Here is a 15,070-nt window from a genome sequence, read left to right on the forward strand (position 1 = left end):
CTGATTAATTTTGTGTCTGTGTTGAACCGCCTTGTATTCCTGAAATAAATCCCACTGGGTCAAGGTCAATGATTCTTTTTAAAATTTTGTTGGGGTTTGTTTGCTGCTATTTTGTTGAGGTTTTTTGCATTTTGTTCATAAGGGATATTGGTATGTAGTTTCTTGTGGTGTCTTTATCTGGCTTTGATATCAGGATAGTATTGGCCTTCTAGAATGAGTTAGGAATTGTGTCTTCTCCCTCAGTGTTTTGGAAGAGTTTTAGAAGGATTGGTGTTAAAGCTTTAAATGTTCAGTAGAGTTTACCAGTGAAGCTGCCCTTGGACTTTTCTTTGCTAGAATGTTTGATCACTGATTCAATCTCTACTTGTCCTAGATCTGTTCAGATTTTCTATTTCTTCTTGAATCAGTTTTGGGAATTTGTGTGTTTCCAGGAATTTGTCCATTTCATCTAATTTATCTAATTTGGTAGTGTATAACTATTCATAATATTCTCTTATCGTTCTTTTTGTTTCTTTAAGGTTGGTGGTAACGTCCTCACTTTCATGTCTGATTATAGTTATTTGCATTTCCTCTCTTTGTTTTTCTTTGTCGTTCCAGCTGAAGGTTTGTCAATTTTGTTGATATTCTCAAAGAACCAACTTTGGGTTTTGTTGATTCTCTCTATTGTTTTCCTGTTATTTATTTCATTTATCTGAACTCTAATCCTTATTTTCTTCCTCTGCTAGCTTTTGGTTTAGTTTATTCTTCCTTTTCTAGTTCCTTAGTGTCAAGTTAGGCTTTTCATTTGAGAACTTTCTTTGTTTTAATGTAAATTTCTCTCTGAACATTGCTTTTGCTGCCATCCCATACATTTTGGTGTGTTGCATTTTCATTTCTGTTCATCTCAAAGTGGTCTCTCATATCCTTTATGATTTCTTCTTTGACCCATCGACTGTTTGAGTATGTTGTTTAGGGGCACCTGGCTGGCTCAGTTGGTTAAGCGTCCAACTCTTGATTTCAGCTCAGGTCATAGTTTCATGGTTTGTGAGACTGAGCCCTGCATCAGGCTCTGCGCTGACAGCATGGGCCCTACTTGGGATTCTCTCTCTCTGCCCCTCCCCTGTTCTCTCTCTCGAAAAGAAATAAATAAACATTAAAAAAGGAGTATGTTGTTTAATTTCTACGTATTTGTGAATTTTTCAGTTTTCCTTCTGTTACCGATTTCAAGTTTTATTCCATTGTGTTCAGAGAAGATATTTTACATGATCCCAATCTTTTTAAATTTATCGAGACTTGTTTTGCGGCCTAACATCTGGTCTATCCTAGAGAATGTTCCATGTGTTCTTGTTAAAAAATGTGTAGCCTGCTCTTGTTGAGTGGGGTGTTCTTTTATTTTGTCTTCAGCTTGTGTTGACAGAGATTTCCTTGAACACCAGGCACCAGAGATAGAACGAGAGAGAGAGAGAGAGAGAGAAAGAGAGAGAGAGGCAAGATGGCCTCTGTGTTGGTACACTCCTTCACTACTTAGCTAGACTGTTTACAAACCTGTTTTAGCCTTTACTTCCTGCTTGCACTGCCTTTTTTAAGTTGCCTTCTTTTTGATTCGTTTTGATTTGTTGGGCTGCTGTAAACGTTGTTAACCAAAGTTCTGTGAAGGTTGATTCTGACAGTTTTTTGGCTTGAGTTTTCAGTGTTTCTATGGAGGGATAGGACCTGGGAGCTACCTATTCCATTATTTTCTCTGACATTACCCCCAAACCCTCATTTCTTAGGTTAGGACCCTGCGGGCATACCCCAGGAGTAAGGGCGAACTAGAAGTAGACTGATTGTATAGGGATTGAAGCAAAACTTTGAATCATCTAATTCCTGAAATTGAATTGAGATTATCCTAGATAGCTGGTGTTCCTAGCCACCTGCCAAAAGAAAAAGTAAATCCTCTCTAGAAGAAAGGTGGCCTCAAATTATTTCTTCAAGTTTTCATGTACAATGTCCAGAACTTTATACAAATATTAACTTTATACAAATATGCCCACAAGGCATAGGGGGATACAAGATTCATGACAGAAAGCGGAGGCAAACAACAAATGATGGAAAAGGACCAATATTTTGATAATGGCATTATTGGACTCAGAGTTGAAAATAAATATGCCTAATATGTTCCAGGAGATAAAAGATGTGACAAAAATCCAAGGATCTATAACAGAAAAGATCAATAATTCTGACTTTATAAAAATGAAAAAATTATGTTGTTAAGGGAAGAATCAAAGTTTCAAGGTACAGTGTGCTCCCATTTGTAAATATATGTATACTTTTAAAAATTAAGATAAAATTCACATAATATAAGATAGATCATTGTAACTATTTTTAAGTGTGCAATTTAGCAGTTTTTAGTTTATTCAACATGTTGTGCAGCCATTACCACTACCTAGTTCCAGAACATTTCATCACCCCAAAACAAAACCCTGTACCCATCAAGCAGTCACTTCCCATTCCCTCTTCTCCCTAGCCCCTGGTAACCACTAATTTACCTTCTGGCTCTACAAATTTGCCTAATCTGGACATCTCATACAAATGGAATCATATAACATGTGGCCTTTTGTATATGGCTTCCGCTTGGCAAAATGTTTTCAAGGTACATCCATGTTTTAGCATGTGTCAATTTCTTATTCCTATTTTCAGTTGAATAACATTCCTTTGTGTGAATATACCCCACGTTTTGTTCGAGGGATTATATATTTATAGAAAAGAATATATCATAACATATATTAATATTGCCTACTCACATCTGGTTATATTAATTTTTATATGCCTGCAAACGCATAGAATATGTTCTGGAAAGATATTCAAGACACTCTTAACATAGGCTGTTTTTAGGGACTGGCCCATGGAAGAAGGAAAATTACTTTTCAGTTATACTCCTTCTTACTATTTAACTTTTTATTTCAACTAAAAAATTGAACTTTTTTCATTTGAAAACTTACTCTTTCATAAAAATAAACATCCTTTAAAAGTAATATTTTCCTACTTCAATATCTCTAAAAGAATATGAATATTTTAAGTTGCTGTTTATCTTTGTAAATGTGGAAACCAACATGTAAGTTAACTCTTTTGAGTATTTAATATTGTAACTATAAACACAATTATAATGTTACTGAAAGACAGCGTTGTAAGCAAGTACTGATATTAGACAAGTGATGTTAGCCAGTTGAAAATGGGCCCAGGGGCCCCTGGCTGGCTCAGTCCATAGAGTGTGTGACTCTTGATCTCGGGGTTGTGAATTTGAGTTCCAGGTTGGGTGTTGAGATTACTTAAAACAAACAAACAACAACAAAAAAACTACTAATAAAAAAGGTAAAAAAAAAAAAAAAGTTGTTTTTTTTTTTAAAAGGCCCCAGAAAAACTATTTTAATATTAGGATCTTTCTGTCATAGCATATCCTCAATGTTTTTTCACTAAAAAAACAAAACAAAACAAAACTGCCTTTTCAGACAGCGCTTACTCTGATTAATGCTGCAAATAGACCAGAAAATCTGCAGTGGCAAGTTAAGTGCAACGTTGGGAATCAATAGACTAAATGTGCAAACTGAAATAAGTCATTGGTTTAAGGTGTTTTGCCTGTTCCTTAAAATTTCCTTAAAATGTGGCTAAAGGAAAGTTGACATTCAAGATTTGACTCAAGTTGTGGATTGAATGGATTTCCAATGCTTTTGTGGAGAAGATCTTTAACAGTTCATTAGGTCTTGGAGAGGCAGGAAATACAGGTCTCTCCACTAATCTCCATCCAGGGCGAATTTCCCTTTCCTCCTGATTCTCACATTGCCTAAAATCCTGATCCGTGTCCTTAAAAAATATATTTGATCATCAAAATTGTCCAAACTTAAGTCATGTTTTGGGGGTCTGGGTTAGAAAATAGTTTTAGTATTTTAATAGCTCTGCAAATAGAAATTTTAAGACACTGAGCCAGATTGTTCCAAGGGAATAAAGGATTCCATCTGTTCTGAATCCCATATCCAAAGCAGTATCCGAACAATATGTAGATATGACCCCTCTCTCAGCCTTTAATAATCTAAACCAGTACTGTCCAGGAGAAATATAATGTGAGCCACATACATAATTTAAAATGTTCCAGTAGTCACATTAAAAAAGTAAAAACATACTGGGTGTAGAGATTATTTTTAAAAATGAACTTCATAGGGGTGCCCGGGTGGTTCGGTCGGTTAAGCGTCTGAGTTCGGCTCAGGTCATGATCTCACAGCTTGTGGGTTCGAGCTCCACATTGGGCTCTGTGCTGACAGCTCAGAGCCTGGAGCCTGCTTCGGATTCTGTGTCTCCCTGTCTGTCTGCCCCTGCCTCACTCACGCTTGCGCTTGCGCTCTCTCTCTCTCTTTCTCTCAAAAATAAAAAAGCTTTTAAAAAAATTTTAATAAAAAAATTACAAAATAAACTTAAAACTGTAAAATAAGTGAAAAAAATTTTTTAAATTTATTTAATCCAACATATGGAATTATTATCATTTTAATATGTACTCATGTTAAAAGTGGTTAAGGAGACATTTTACTTTCTTTTTTTCTTATAAGTCTTTGAAATCCAGTGTGTATTTTGTACTCACAGCACATGTCAATTTCAGCTAGCCCCATTTCAAGCGGTACAAACAGTCCTTTCCCATGAAGTGGTGTTAGCATCTGTTCAGTTTGTATCGGCTATATTACTTTGGGGATTATGTATTTGGAATATTTTATAATTAAAAAAAAAGAGAGAGTATAACATACTCGATTTAAAACAAACAAAAAAAGCCCAGTGGATGTTGTATGGAAACCACTTTGACAATAAATTTCATATGAAAAAAAAAAAAAAAAAAGCCCAGTGGAGAAAGCGGAGTAAATCTGTCCAAAACAATGATGTCATCAGCACTGTAATTGGAGGAGAGCAATTGGATGAACAGTCATAATAGGAGATAATCCAAATGGTTTATTTGGGTTTGGAATATGTTTTGTATTTAGACTAGTATATAAATGCACTTGCTGTTCCGTAAACTCTCACGTCTGTGTACCCAACATTGGGCCACACCTGGGATTCTTGGCTCAGGGGTTTCTTGGGGCTGCTCTGGCTGCCTTGTGAGATCTGGGAACCCAGCGCCACCACCAGGTTGCCATCCCAGGTGGCAGGATGTCCCAAACAAATGCAAAGCGGCCCATCTTGCACACACTCTCTCTCTTTCTCTCTCCTTTCCCTCCTTCTCTGTTATTTATTCATTTTTGTCTGCATGTTTCCCTGGGGCAAGGGACTCTTTTTTCTTCCCTTTCACTTCTCTTGGGCCCTAAGGACCAAGAATAATCACAGATGTTCTGTGAATGGGTGATGTCAGTTAAGAACATGAAAGTAGGGGCGTCCGGGTGGCTCCGTCAGTTGAGCATCAGACTTCAGCTCAGGTCATGATCTCGTGGTTCGTGGCTTGAAACCCCGCATCAGGCTCACTGGTGTCAGCTCAGAGCCCTCTTTGGATCCTCTGTTCCCCTCTCTCTCTGTCCCTCTCCTGCTTGCACGTGTTCTCGCTTGCTCTCTCTCAAAGATAGATAAAAACATTTTAAAAAACCCATGAAAGTACAAATGTCCTAGGAGCCATTCATTCATTCAATTTGCAGATATCTAGTGAGGGCTTATTATATGCCAGACACAGTGCTAGAATAATCTTTTTGAGAATAATTTTTTTAAAATTTTTTTAATGTTTATTTTTGAGACAGAGAGAGACAGAGCATGAGCAGGGGAGGGGCAGAGAGGGAGGAAGACAGAATCCGAAGCAGGCTCCAGGCTCCGAGCTGTCAGCGCCGAGCCCGATTCGGGGCTCGAACTCACGAACCGCGAGGTCATGACCTGAGCCGAAGTCGGACGCTTAACCGACTGAGCCACCCAGGCGCCCCTTTTTGAGAATAATTTAGAGATTATCCTGCAATATAGCCTCCAGAAATGTGCTCATATGCTCCACCTTTATAGCTTTCTACGTAGTCATGCTTTTCTTGTTAGTTCATTATATATTTTTCCTCTGCCTCACCCTCACAGATACTTCATGCTCGTTACGTCTTAGAGGTGCTATTTGAAACCAAGAAAGTCCTGAAGCAAATGCCGAACTTCACTCACGTAAAAACCTCTCCTTCCAAAGAGATAACAATCTGCGGTAAGTTTCAGGGCAGAGCTGCCAAATTAATATTTAGGAGCGCCTTGGTTCTACATCATTTGCTTAACTCGAAAACTGTGTAAATTGGACTGTATTAAGGGAAAAGTGTTAATATAGAGTGATCTATCATGATAATACAGTTCCCCGTCTTGTCTTTGTTTTGCATACCAGCTGGCAGGAATTAATTATGTGAGAAATTAAAGAACTCAGGGCTTTTTATAAAGGCAGGCAGCATTTTAATACGGAAAACCACCCATGGGTGGAATAAGCCTTCCCTGCCCTCCGTCTAGCTCTCATTATCTTTGTTCCATATTACTTTTCCTAGGTGGGCCACTATGTGCCGCTTAGGCTGGGAGGCGAAAAGCCCCAGGCAGGGTGGAGATGCAACTCTTCTCTGCCCTTGGCTGCTGTTTTAGATTTTTCCAACTGGTCTCTGCAGCTTTCAGAAGAGTGGGAATGTCCTAGAAATCTGTTCCTTGTTCTTCTAAATAACAAGGCTGGAGATTTTGTTATCATATAGGCCAGCCTGGCAGGATATTGCTTCAAGAAACAGTACACATTGAAATTCAACACAGTTGGTGCTCAGCAGGCTTGCAACTGTTTGAGAATGGGGTGCGTGGAAGGAACAGCAGTTCCCTTAACTTCTAATTAGGCCTTTAGGTTACAAAGCAGTGATTGTTATTTTCCAAATCAAAGTGTAGCCTGTGTTTCTTTTACCGTGTCAGGTAGAAGCGGATTTGACAATCGAGGGAAACCATTTCCATTTCTAGCATCTGACAGTGGTGAGAGCGACCTGACTCGGGCTTCTGAAGCATCTTTAATGACGCAGTTCGAACCTGATGAGGCCAACGCATCTCTGCCTAACAGACGATGCGTCTCAGCAGTGGGCGCCTTTTATTCAAAGCCTCATCGGCTCTGATTTTTCACAGAGATTAAGAATCTGAGGCCACGCAGCTCAGGAAGCCGTGCCGACCCATGAAGCTTGTGGGGCCAGGGCTGTATATGCTACCAGAGTGTATGGAATAAGCTTAACAGAACACGAGATCTGCTCCCACGTGTTTCCAGTATACCCCCAGTTGCCACTGCAAATTTATCTTTGGGTAAAAGGATCTAGAAGACGTGAATTAATTACGGGGCAAGGGAGTCCTGGAATCCCACAGTGTAAGAACTGAATGGTTCTTACTGAGACTAGTCTATCACTTGTTCTTGTGGATGAAATTGAGGTGCAGAGAGGAAAGTGTATCGCCTTCCCTGCATTTCTTTCTTTCTTTCTTTCTTTCTTTCTTTCTTTCTTTCTTTCTTCCTTCCTTCCTTCCTTCCTTCCTTCCTTCCTTCCTTCCTTCCTTCTTCTTCTTCTTCTTTTTCTTTCTTTCTTTCTTTCTTTCTTTCTTTCTTTCTTTCTTTCTTTCTTTCTTTCTTTCTTTCTTTCTTCTTCTCTTGTAATGATTTTATTTTTAAGGAATCTTTACATCCAGCATGGGGCTCAAACTTACAACCCCGAGATCAAGAGTCCCATGCTACACGGACCAAGCCAGCCAGGAGCCCCTCCTTCCCTGAATTTCTATGTGGGGACTCTCCCCCACCACCCGCAAGCTCACTCAGCTAGTTAGTGGCAGAGTCAGAATAAAAAATCAGGTCCTCTGCATCCCAGGTTAGAGGCAGCCCCATATCTCCTATCACACATCTCTCTGATGGTTCGTTTTCCATCAGGAGACAAAGACTAGGGAATGGATTGATTGGACAGTTTATTCATTTAAAGATCTCCACGTCTTGGGCATTTGTTTCCAGACGTTTTTCCGTGTCGCACCACTGCTGGAGGGAGCACCTTAGCATAGGATTTATTATTTTCGGTCCTTAGAGCCCTATTGAACTTAGATAAATTTGGTCATCATTCAAAACTCAAAACTGGGGCTGTCTTTTCAAAAACTTCTTCTGTTGAAGACGGTACTAGGAAAGGGAGAGAAAGTGTGATGAAATTTTACCATTATTTTAGTGTCCAGACGCATTTATTTACACGAACATCTCAACACGCTACATTGTTCTCAATACACGTGCAATATAGAAGGTGTTTTAGTCTATAGTCATGCTACAAAGATAACCAATCCTGCACTCATGTTTTTCTTTGCGGTGGAAGTTGCTCTCTGTGGCTGTCTTTCCGTGATACCTCATATTTTATCTATTGCTGTCCAACTAGAAGCTAAAAATATTTTTATAGCCTCAATTCCTAATATGCTGAAACCAGTTCATTTTTTATCATGCCAGCTGTGACAATTTTGTCTGCCCAAATCTTTGAAGGGCAAGTCCCCCTAAAGAAAATTAGGAAAATAAAATGATTTTTAAAATATATTTAATTGGTAAGTAAAAAGTCCTTCCACTTTTATTTCCTTAGAATTGGAATGAAATCATATGAAAGCAATGAGATTTAAGTATGCAGTAGCATTAATATGCTCTCAATATTATAGTCATTTTATAAATAAGTGCTGGTGACACAGGATTTTAATTATTCTCATAATTGGAGTCTTCCATTGCATATATTTGGCTAATTTTGGTTGTAGGATTTTAAGCAACCTGAGGAAAGGTATTTCTATATTAGATTCTATTTGGTAATCAAGTTGGATGCAAAGAATAAAAATTTATGATCAGAGCTTATGAAAGACAGATCTTTTACCTAGAAATAATTATCCAAATAGGGCTTTTGAATATTCATGTATTCACTCTTAATTTTTAATTAATATCTGCATATATTCATGTGGTGTCCTTTAGTTAGCTGAGTTTTATAAAGCCATGCTTTCATTTCTATTTCCTGTAACTGTCTCATCAAAAGGATGTCAACTCACAATTTTTTTTTTTTTAATTTGAGAAAGAGAGAGAGCACAAGTGGGAGAGAGTGGCACAGGGAGAGAGAGAATCTTAGGCTCCATGCTCAGTACAGAGCCTGATGTGGGGCTCGATCCAATGACCCCTGGGATCACGACCTGAGCCAAGATCAAGACTCGGACACTCAACCAACTGAGCCCCCCAGGCGCCCCACAAGTCACAAGTTTTAAATTTTAGATGCTATTGCTCGAGCATATTCTTTAATACATGGCTTTAAAAAACTGTACATTTACCAATGAAATACATTTATCGAGTGCCTATTATGCACCAGATACTATGAGAGGCATTGGGGATTTAATGCCGACTGATATACACTATCGCTGCTCTCCTAGAGATTACAGTATGAACAATACAGAAGAATCGCGAAGAGCTTGAGTTTTGAGTAAAGTTGGGTGTGAATTCCAGCTCTGATCTTTGGTAGCTGGGTAATTTTGCACCGGGTAACTACTCTGAGCCTCCTTTGTAACCTAGGAATGGTGAAAACAATACCCATCTCATAGAGCGGTTGTGAGGATTGAACAGGATAATTCACGTAAACCCTTAATGCAGTGCTTGGCACAGAGTGAGCTAAGCGCTGCATAAATGGTAGGAGTGAACAGGTAATTGTAATATCAGATGCCGTCTCCCAGAGGAAAGGGGACAAAAAGAGAGCTATAAAAACAAGTTGTTGAATTCATACCATCATGGGGAAAACCCCAGTGCCCTGAGAATGCTTGGAGTATATCAGCAGTATTTCTGTTTAAAAATTCTGTAACAAAATGGGCGTTTTCTTGTTTCTACTGAAGAGTGATTTTTCATTTGCACTGCAGGTGATTTGCATGGGAAACTGGATGACCTTCTTTTGATCTTCTATAAGGTAAATAATTATTTGGCTAAATAGTTGTATTTTTGCTGGGGGAGGAGAGTCCCAGGGCAGATAACAGTGTTAGTTTTATTAGGGATATGGATAGATTCAGATGTATGTAACGGTTTGTTTTTTTTTTTTTTCATCGAAGAAGCCGAAATATTTGTAGAGGGATATCTTTTGGCTTTTTAACGTGTATTTCATACAAATGTCTTTAAAAAAATTAACCTGGGTCTTTGTTCAATAGTACTGTTATCTGTATATCCATTACGATTTGCACCTGATTGTGTTTGTGGTCTTTATGACATCAGAAATGTCTAGATGGCAGAGGATGCAGAGAGGAGCAATCCGTTTTGCGCACTGATTCACCATTGCTGATCTCAGTTGCTTTTCCAGAGCTGTGACTCCTGTTCATTTGTTGGGGTTTGGTTGTGGGGTCTACACAGAGGGCAGAGAGCAGCTTGGCTGGCATGGAATTTCTCTGCATCTTCGATCAGATTCATTTCTCTCTCTGAGCCAGCAATAACAAACCTGAATATTTGCTTCTGGGACGATGCGTGAAGAAAAGTGATCTTGAGGTGACCTCCGCCGTCATCTCTTTATCTCTCTTTTTGTTTGTTCATTTATTTTTGGGGGGGGGGGCGGAGGGAGAGAATCCCAAGCAGAGTCGGCACCACCAGCACAGAGCCTGACATGGGGCTCGAACTCATGAACTGTGAGATCATGACCTGAGCTGAAATCAAAAGTCGGATGCCCAACTCACGGAGCCACCCAGGTGCTCCCCTTTATCTCTCTTTTTGATCAATGTGTCAGTCCCTACAACTAGTGTGTGGAATAACTGGGCACAGCATAGGTGTCTCAGATGGTTGAAAGAAAATATATTTTGATTATTATGATGGCCAATCATTTCTACTCTTTGGATACTGTGAGAGCTTAAGTAAGCCACATAGCCTCTGTGAAACTCAATTTTTTTTTTTTGGGGGCTGTAATATCCTTGAACTGCCACCCCACAAAAGCTGTCTTGTGGATAGAATAACAGATATTCAAAGGCATGTTTTAAAGTAATGGATTATGATAGAGATGCAAGGGTTTTTTTTTTTTTTTTTTTTTTTTTATTTCATTCATTTGGAGTGGAGGCTTAGAAGGGAATGGAGAGGGCCAAACCAGGAGTGGATGAATGGAGCTGCTCTTAGGAGAAGATTCAGTTGAGACTGCAGGAGGCCTAAGCAAGGATCTAGAGCCTGATAGCTGGAGGGTGGGAGCAGAGGAAGTAGGAAGCTGCCCAGGAACTTAGGTTGGCATCAGGAAGTCCACCCAAAGTTTTTCTGGTAGGGAGGTGAGGGTGCCGGTTAAAGAGCAATTCCCGAGATCAGTGACAGAACCCAAGCTGGGCAGGGAAGGAAGAGGAGTCAGGATGGGCCAGCCAACCGGGACAGATGGGTAGACTACAGGATTGGCATGCTTTCTGAGGGAGCAGACTGACGGGGGCAAGGGCCTTGGGAAGCAGGAAGGGTAGGCAGTTATATGAGGAATAGTCCCAGGGGATGAGCACGTTCAAGGTGGAGTCTCGAGTGTGGCCAGCCGAAGTGCGAGAAAGAGAATATTGGAGATGAGGAGGTCGGGGATGTGGAAATGGAAAGCAGGTGGGTTAAATGAGCTGACCACAGGACTGTGAGGTGAGGAGTGGGCAAGGAAGGCCAGTCAGAGGTCATGGACTAGAAAGGAGGAGAGGCTTTTCCCTGAGGCTGGCAAAGTGTTGGTCTCGTAGCGCCTCTGAGGGGCATGTGAACCCTCCCCAGCTCCTGACCCTGAGGTACCCATCCTGTGGAGGAGTGAGTCCTTCCCTTCCAGAGGGCTGCATGAGTCAGGAGTCCAGCAGCATCCTTAAGGGAGGCCCAGATTTCCAGAGGGCGGTCTTCCCGAATGAGTTGAAGGCAGAGGAGAGTTTATCTACCATGAAACGGGGATTCTATGGGCCATATTGGAACTCTGTGGCAGCGGAGGGAGAGTGGACTCGTGAGAGGACCCCAAGGAGTTGCACAGTTTGGGGAATGAGGTCCGTTTAACTCCATACGCGGCACCATATAAAATGTTCGGAGGTTCAGTCCTGCTATTGCTGACAGTGACGGTCGAAGGAAGGAAGAGGGGGCGGGAGGATATGGGACACAACCACAAGAGAAAATCTAGCGATTATGTGTTTAGAGGTTTGGGGAGATATATAAAAGGGAAAACAGTTGAGTAAAGTAAAAGAGAAAAAGGACTTCCGAGACAGTTAGAAAAGCAAATTTCTTGAGAGGTAGTTGAAGATGTTAAGGTGTGATCAGGGCACGGACTCTGGCGTAGACAGATGAGAAAGGAGAAAATTGCCACGGGGTTCTTGAATTCTCTCAGCAGAGCGGTATGGAACATAGGAAACTGGAAAGTGCTAACGTGAAGACTGAACAGGAGGAGGTGGGAGGCAAGAAGTACCATAAAAAGAACCGAAGGCGAAAATACAGCGTTCACATGAAAGCAAGAAGTATTTTGCGAGTTAACCAATGAGAGCGTTCCAGAAGTGCAGACTGAGAGCCCAGCAGTGAAAAGAGTAGGGCGGTCTCACTTGAGAGGGATTTGGGTAGAGGGAGGTGAGAGGGATGTTTGGAAAACAGAAGCCTGCAGGAGCCATGAATTTGAATCTCATTAAGCGTGAGCAAGAAGCAGCTACGATGCATCTTGGATGTGGGATAAACCATGCACACAAGGATCTGGAAGTTGCCTGGTTTGAGAGGGAAAACTGAGGGAAGGGCCACCGAGGACAGCAAGGTTCCACTCTAAGAAGCTTGAAAAGGTGCCGTGGTTAATGGTGTCGAGAAGGGCCTGGTGGGCGTCCCGAGTTGCAGGCCTGGAGATGAAAGGGCGGCCGCACAGAGATGTCTGAGGAAGCTCCTTCACAGGGTGCTGTCACTCGCGAAAGTCAGCATTTTCCCTGTTTCTGTCTCGTTTTTTGTCCGAAGTTTAAATGAGGACTGAGGGTAGGCTCGCAGGGGTGGAGTACAGTCTGCAACCAGGCACACAGACTACAGGGAAACGGTGTTTCTACTCAAATGCAGATGACAGTGCCGCCCGGCCTATCCGGAGGACGAGCTCCCGTGCCCTTGACTTACCTTTGCTTAACACTCCTATGGTCCCGGCCCCACAATGAAGGAAAAAGGGTCTCTGAGCTGTTGAAGTCGCTGTCACAAAGCCAGTGAACTTTCCTGAGCGGACGGGCCCCGAGCCCTCACTCAAAGACCTATGAACATACATCACTCCCATCCTGACACCTTCTTGGTCCAAGTTGGCCTGTGTGGCTTCCCACCCCACGGCCAATTAGGGAGGGGGAGGGGAAAGGCAGAAGTGAGAAACAAGGACAACAATGAAAAGCAGAGCTCTTAAATGGCACAGGAGATCTAGAACTGTTAGCACAAGGTCGGAAATATATGCGGGGGAGAGAGTTCCGTCCTTTTCAGCAGGACCTGAGGGGATGCTTAGATCGACAAGCCCGCATGGTCAAGAAAGTGTCGAGGGGCTCCGGCGTGCGCTCTGTTAAGAAGTAAAGAGAACAGACGGCACACTTTCCAAACCCTTAGTTAAAATGGTTAAAGCAATTTAAAGACGCGTTTTAGTTTTTAAAGGAGTAAGCTTCAGTGATCTGGAAAATTCATCTCAGCAATGCTTACGGTATGAGTGAGTATCACTATGGGGTCTTAGGTATCGGAGGATGAAAGAACGTGAAAACAAACTAAAGGAAGATTAGTTGAGAGAAGCGTAATGCGCCAGGAAAGAGACGAGGAGGCAAGAAAGAACATCTTACAAATAAGGCGAGAGAAGGGGAGGTGGGGGGTGGGTTTCCCTGGTGGCCTCAGATACAAGGGCGGCTGCGCAGGGATTACAGCTGGTGTTAACTCTGACCTGAGCAATCTCTCGATTGCTTCAGGCAATGGTAGAGTTTCGGTGATGGTGGCCGATGCTCACTGCAATATTCGCAGCATCAACAATGTGGTTTTGATTCCTGGTTACATGTAATGCCCTGTGCCTGGTGCTTTCCTCCGGTTCATTCATAGGAGCGCGCAGGACTGAGTCACCTCAGTGTAAGCCACGGGCTCTCTCTGTCTTCTACTTAGAAGCAGCTAGTGACCGTGCTTTAACTGACCCCTGTTTAATTTATGGTTTAATTAATTTATTCAAATTAGCAACTTATGGATTATTTGATTTATCCAAATGTATTTTGTTCAGATTTTGATTGAACTTGAATCGCAGAGGATAGTTTGGCAAAATACTCCCGTTGGAGATTTTTGGAGCTGTAAATCACTACAGTTTATATTATGCTCCGATTCCTCTCAGTCAGCCCCAAAGAGAAACCGGGAAACCCCCAGGCTTTGAATGAAGGGAAAATTGTTACTCATCTTTCAGTTGACGTCTTGCTAGGCAATTTCTTCCTTGTCGGCTCTTTTCATGTGGTTTAGGGTGAGTAGGCTGCAGGCCAGGGCTGGCCCAAGGCCAACCAAAGGCATACCATACAGTGTAGGATCCCTGAGGTGCCTTGCTTGCTTTTCATCCAAGTGGTTGGTTTGGTTCAAGACTTGTATCGTTATAACCAATCCTCCACGAAAGCGAGCCTATCCGCTAATTTATTCATTTAATAAACTTTTGTCTGATCCTTGCAGTGTTCAAGGCACTATATAAAAACTGAGAAGACACAAAGGCAAATGTGCAGTCTATTCCTTTCACGTGTATTTATTAAACACCGGGTATGAATGAAGCACTCTGCTAAGGGTTGGCAGTGTAGTCTGATTACGGTGCAGTTTTTAGCCCCAGAGACCTTACAGTTTAGTGGTGAAGGTCAACTAATGAAAAGACAGGACAGTTCAGGGTGGGATGTATTAGTGACTGGGATTTAGGCACTTGCTAAATTACTGAAGTTCCTTGAACGGACTGTCTTGAATGTCACCTCCTCCGATGGGATTCATACCAGTGATTGCTTTCGATTATTGGTTTTGAGATTTGGGTTTCTTTCATATTCGGTCGTCCTTAAAAATTTTGCCATGGAGCACCTTAAGACTAAGCTAGACATTTACAGCTGCAATCCTATCTGGGTTTGAAAAGAATTCTTTCCTCTGGATACCACGTTGTAACAGACCTTTGCTAAAAGGGCATCTCAACATTATATGGCTTCAAAT

The 15,070-nt window shown here is 41.5% G+C and overlaps 1 protein-coding gene across 3 annotated transcripts in view; it reads left to right on the forward strand.

Annotated features, from left to right (window-relative positions):
• Positions 1-15,070, forward strand: part of PPEF1 (protein phosphatase with EF-hand domain 1) — a 108,178-nt gene that overhangs the window by 47,947 nt on the left and 45,161 nt on the right. For all 3 annotated transcript variants that reach the window (XM_027054561.2, XM_053202127.1, XM_027054562.2), the window contains 2 exons: positions 6,037-6,151; positions 9,838-9,884. In XM_027054561.2, coding sequence (XP_026910362.1) covers positions 6,037-6,151; positions 9,838-9,884 — 162 coding nt within the window. The remainder of the gene's footprint in view (positions 1-6,036; positions 6,152-9,837; positions 9,885-15,070) is intronic.

Source organism: Acinonyx jubatus, chromosome X, assembly GCF_027475565.1.
Source record: "Acinonyx jubatus isolate Ajub_Pintada_27869175 chromosome X, VMU_Ajub_asm_v1.0, whole genome shotgun sequence".
In the NCBI taxonomy this organism is placed as follows: domain Eukaryota; kingdom Metazoa; phylum Chordata; class Mammalia; order Carnivora; family Felidae; genus Acinonyx; species Acinonyx jubatus.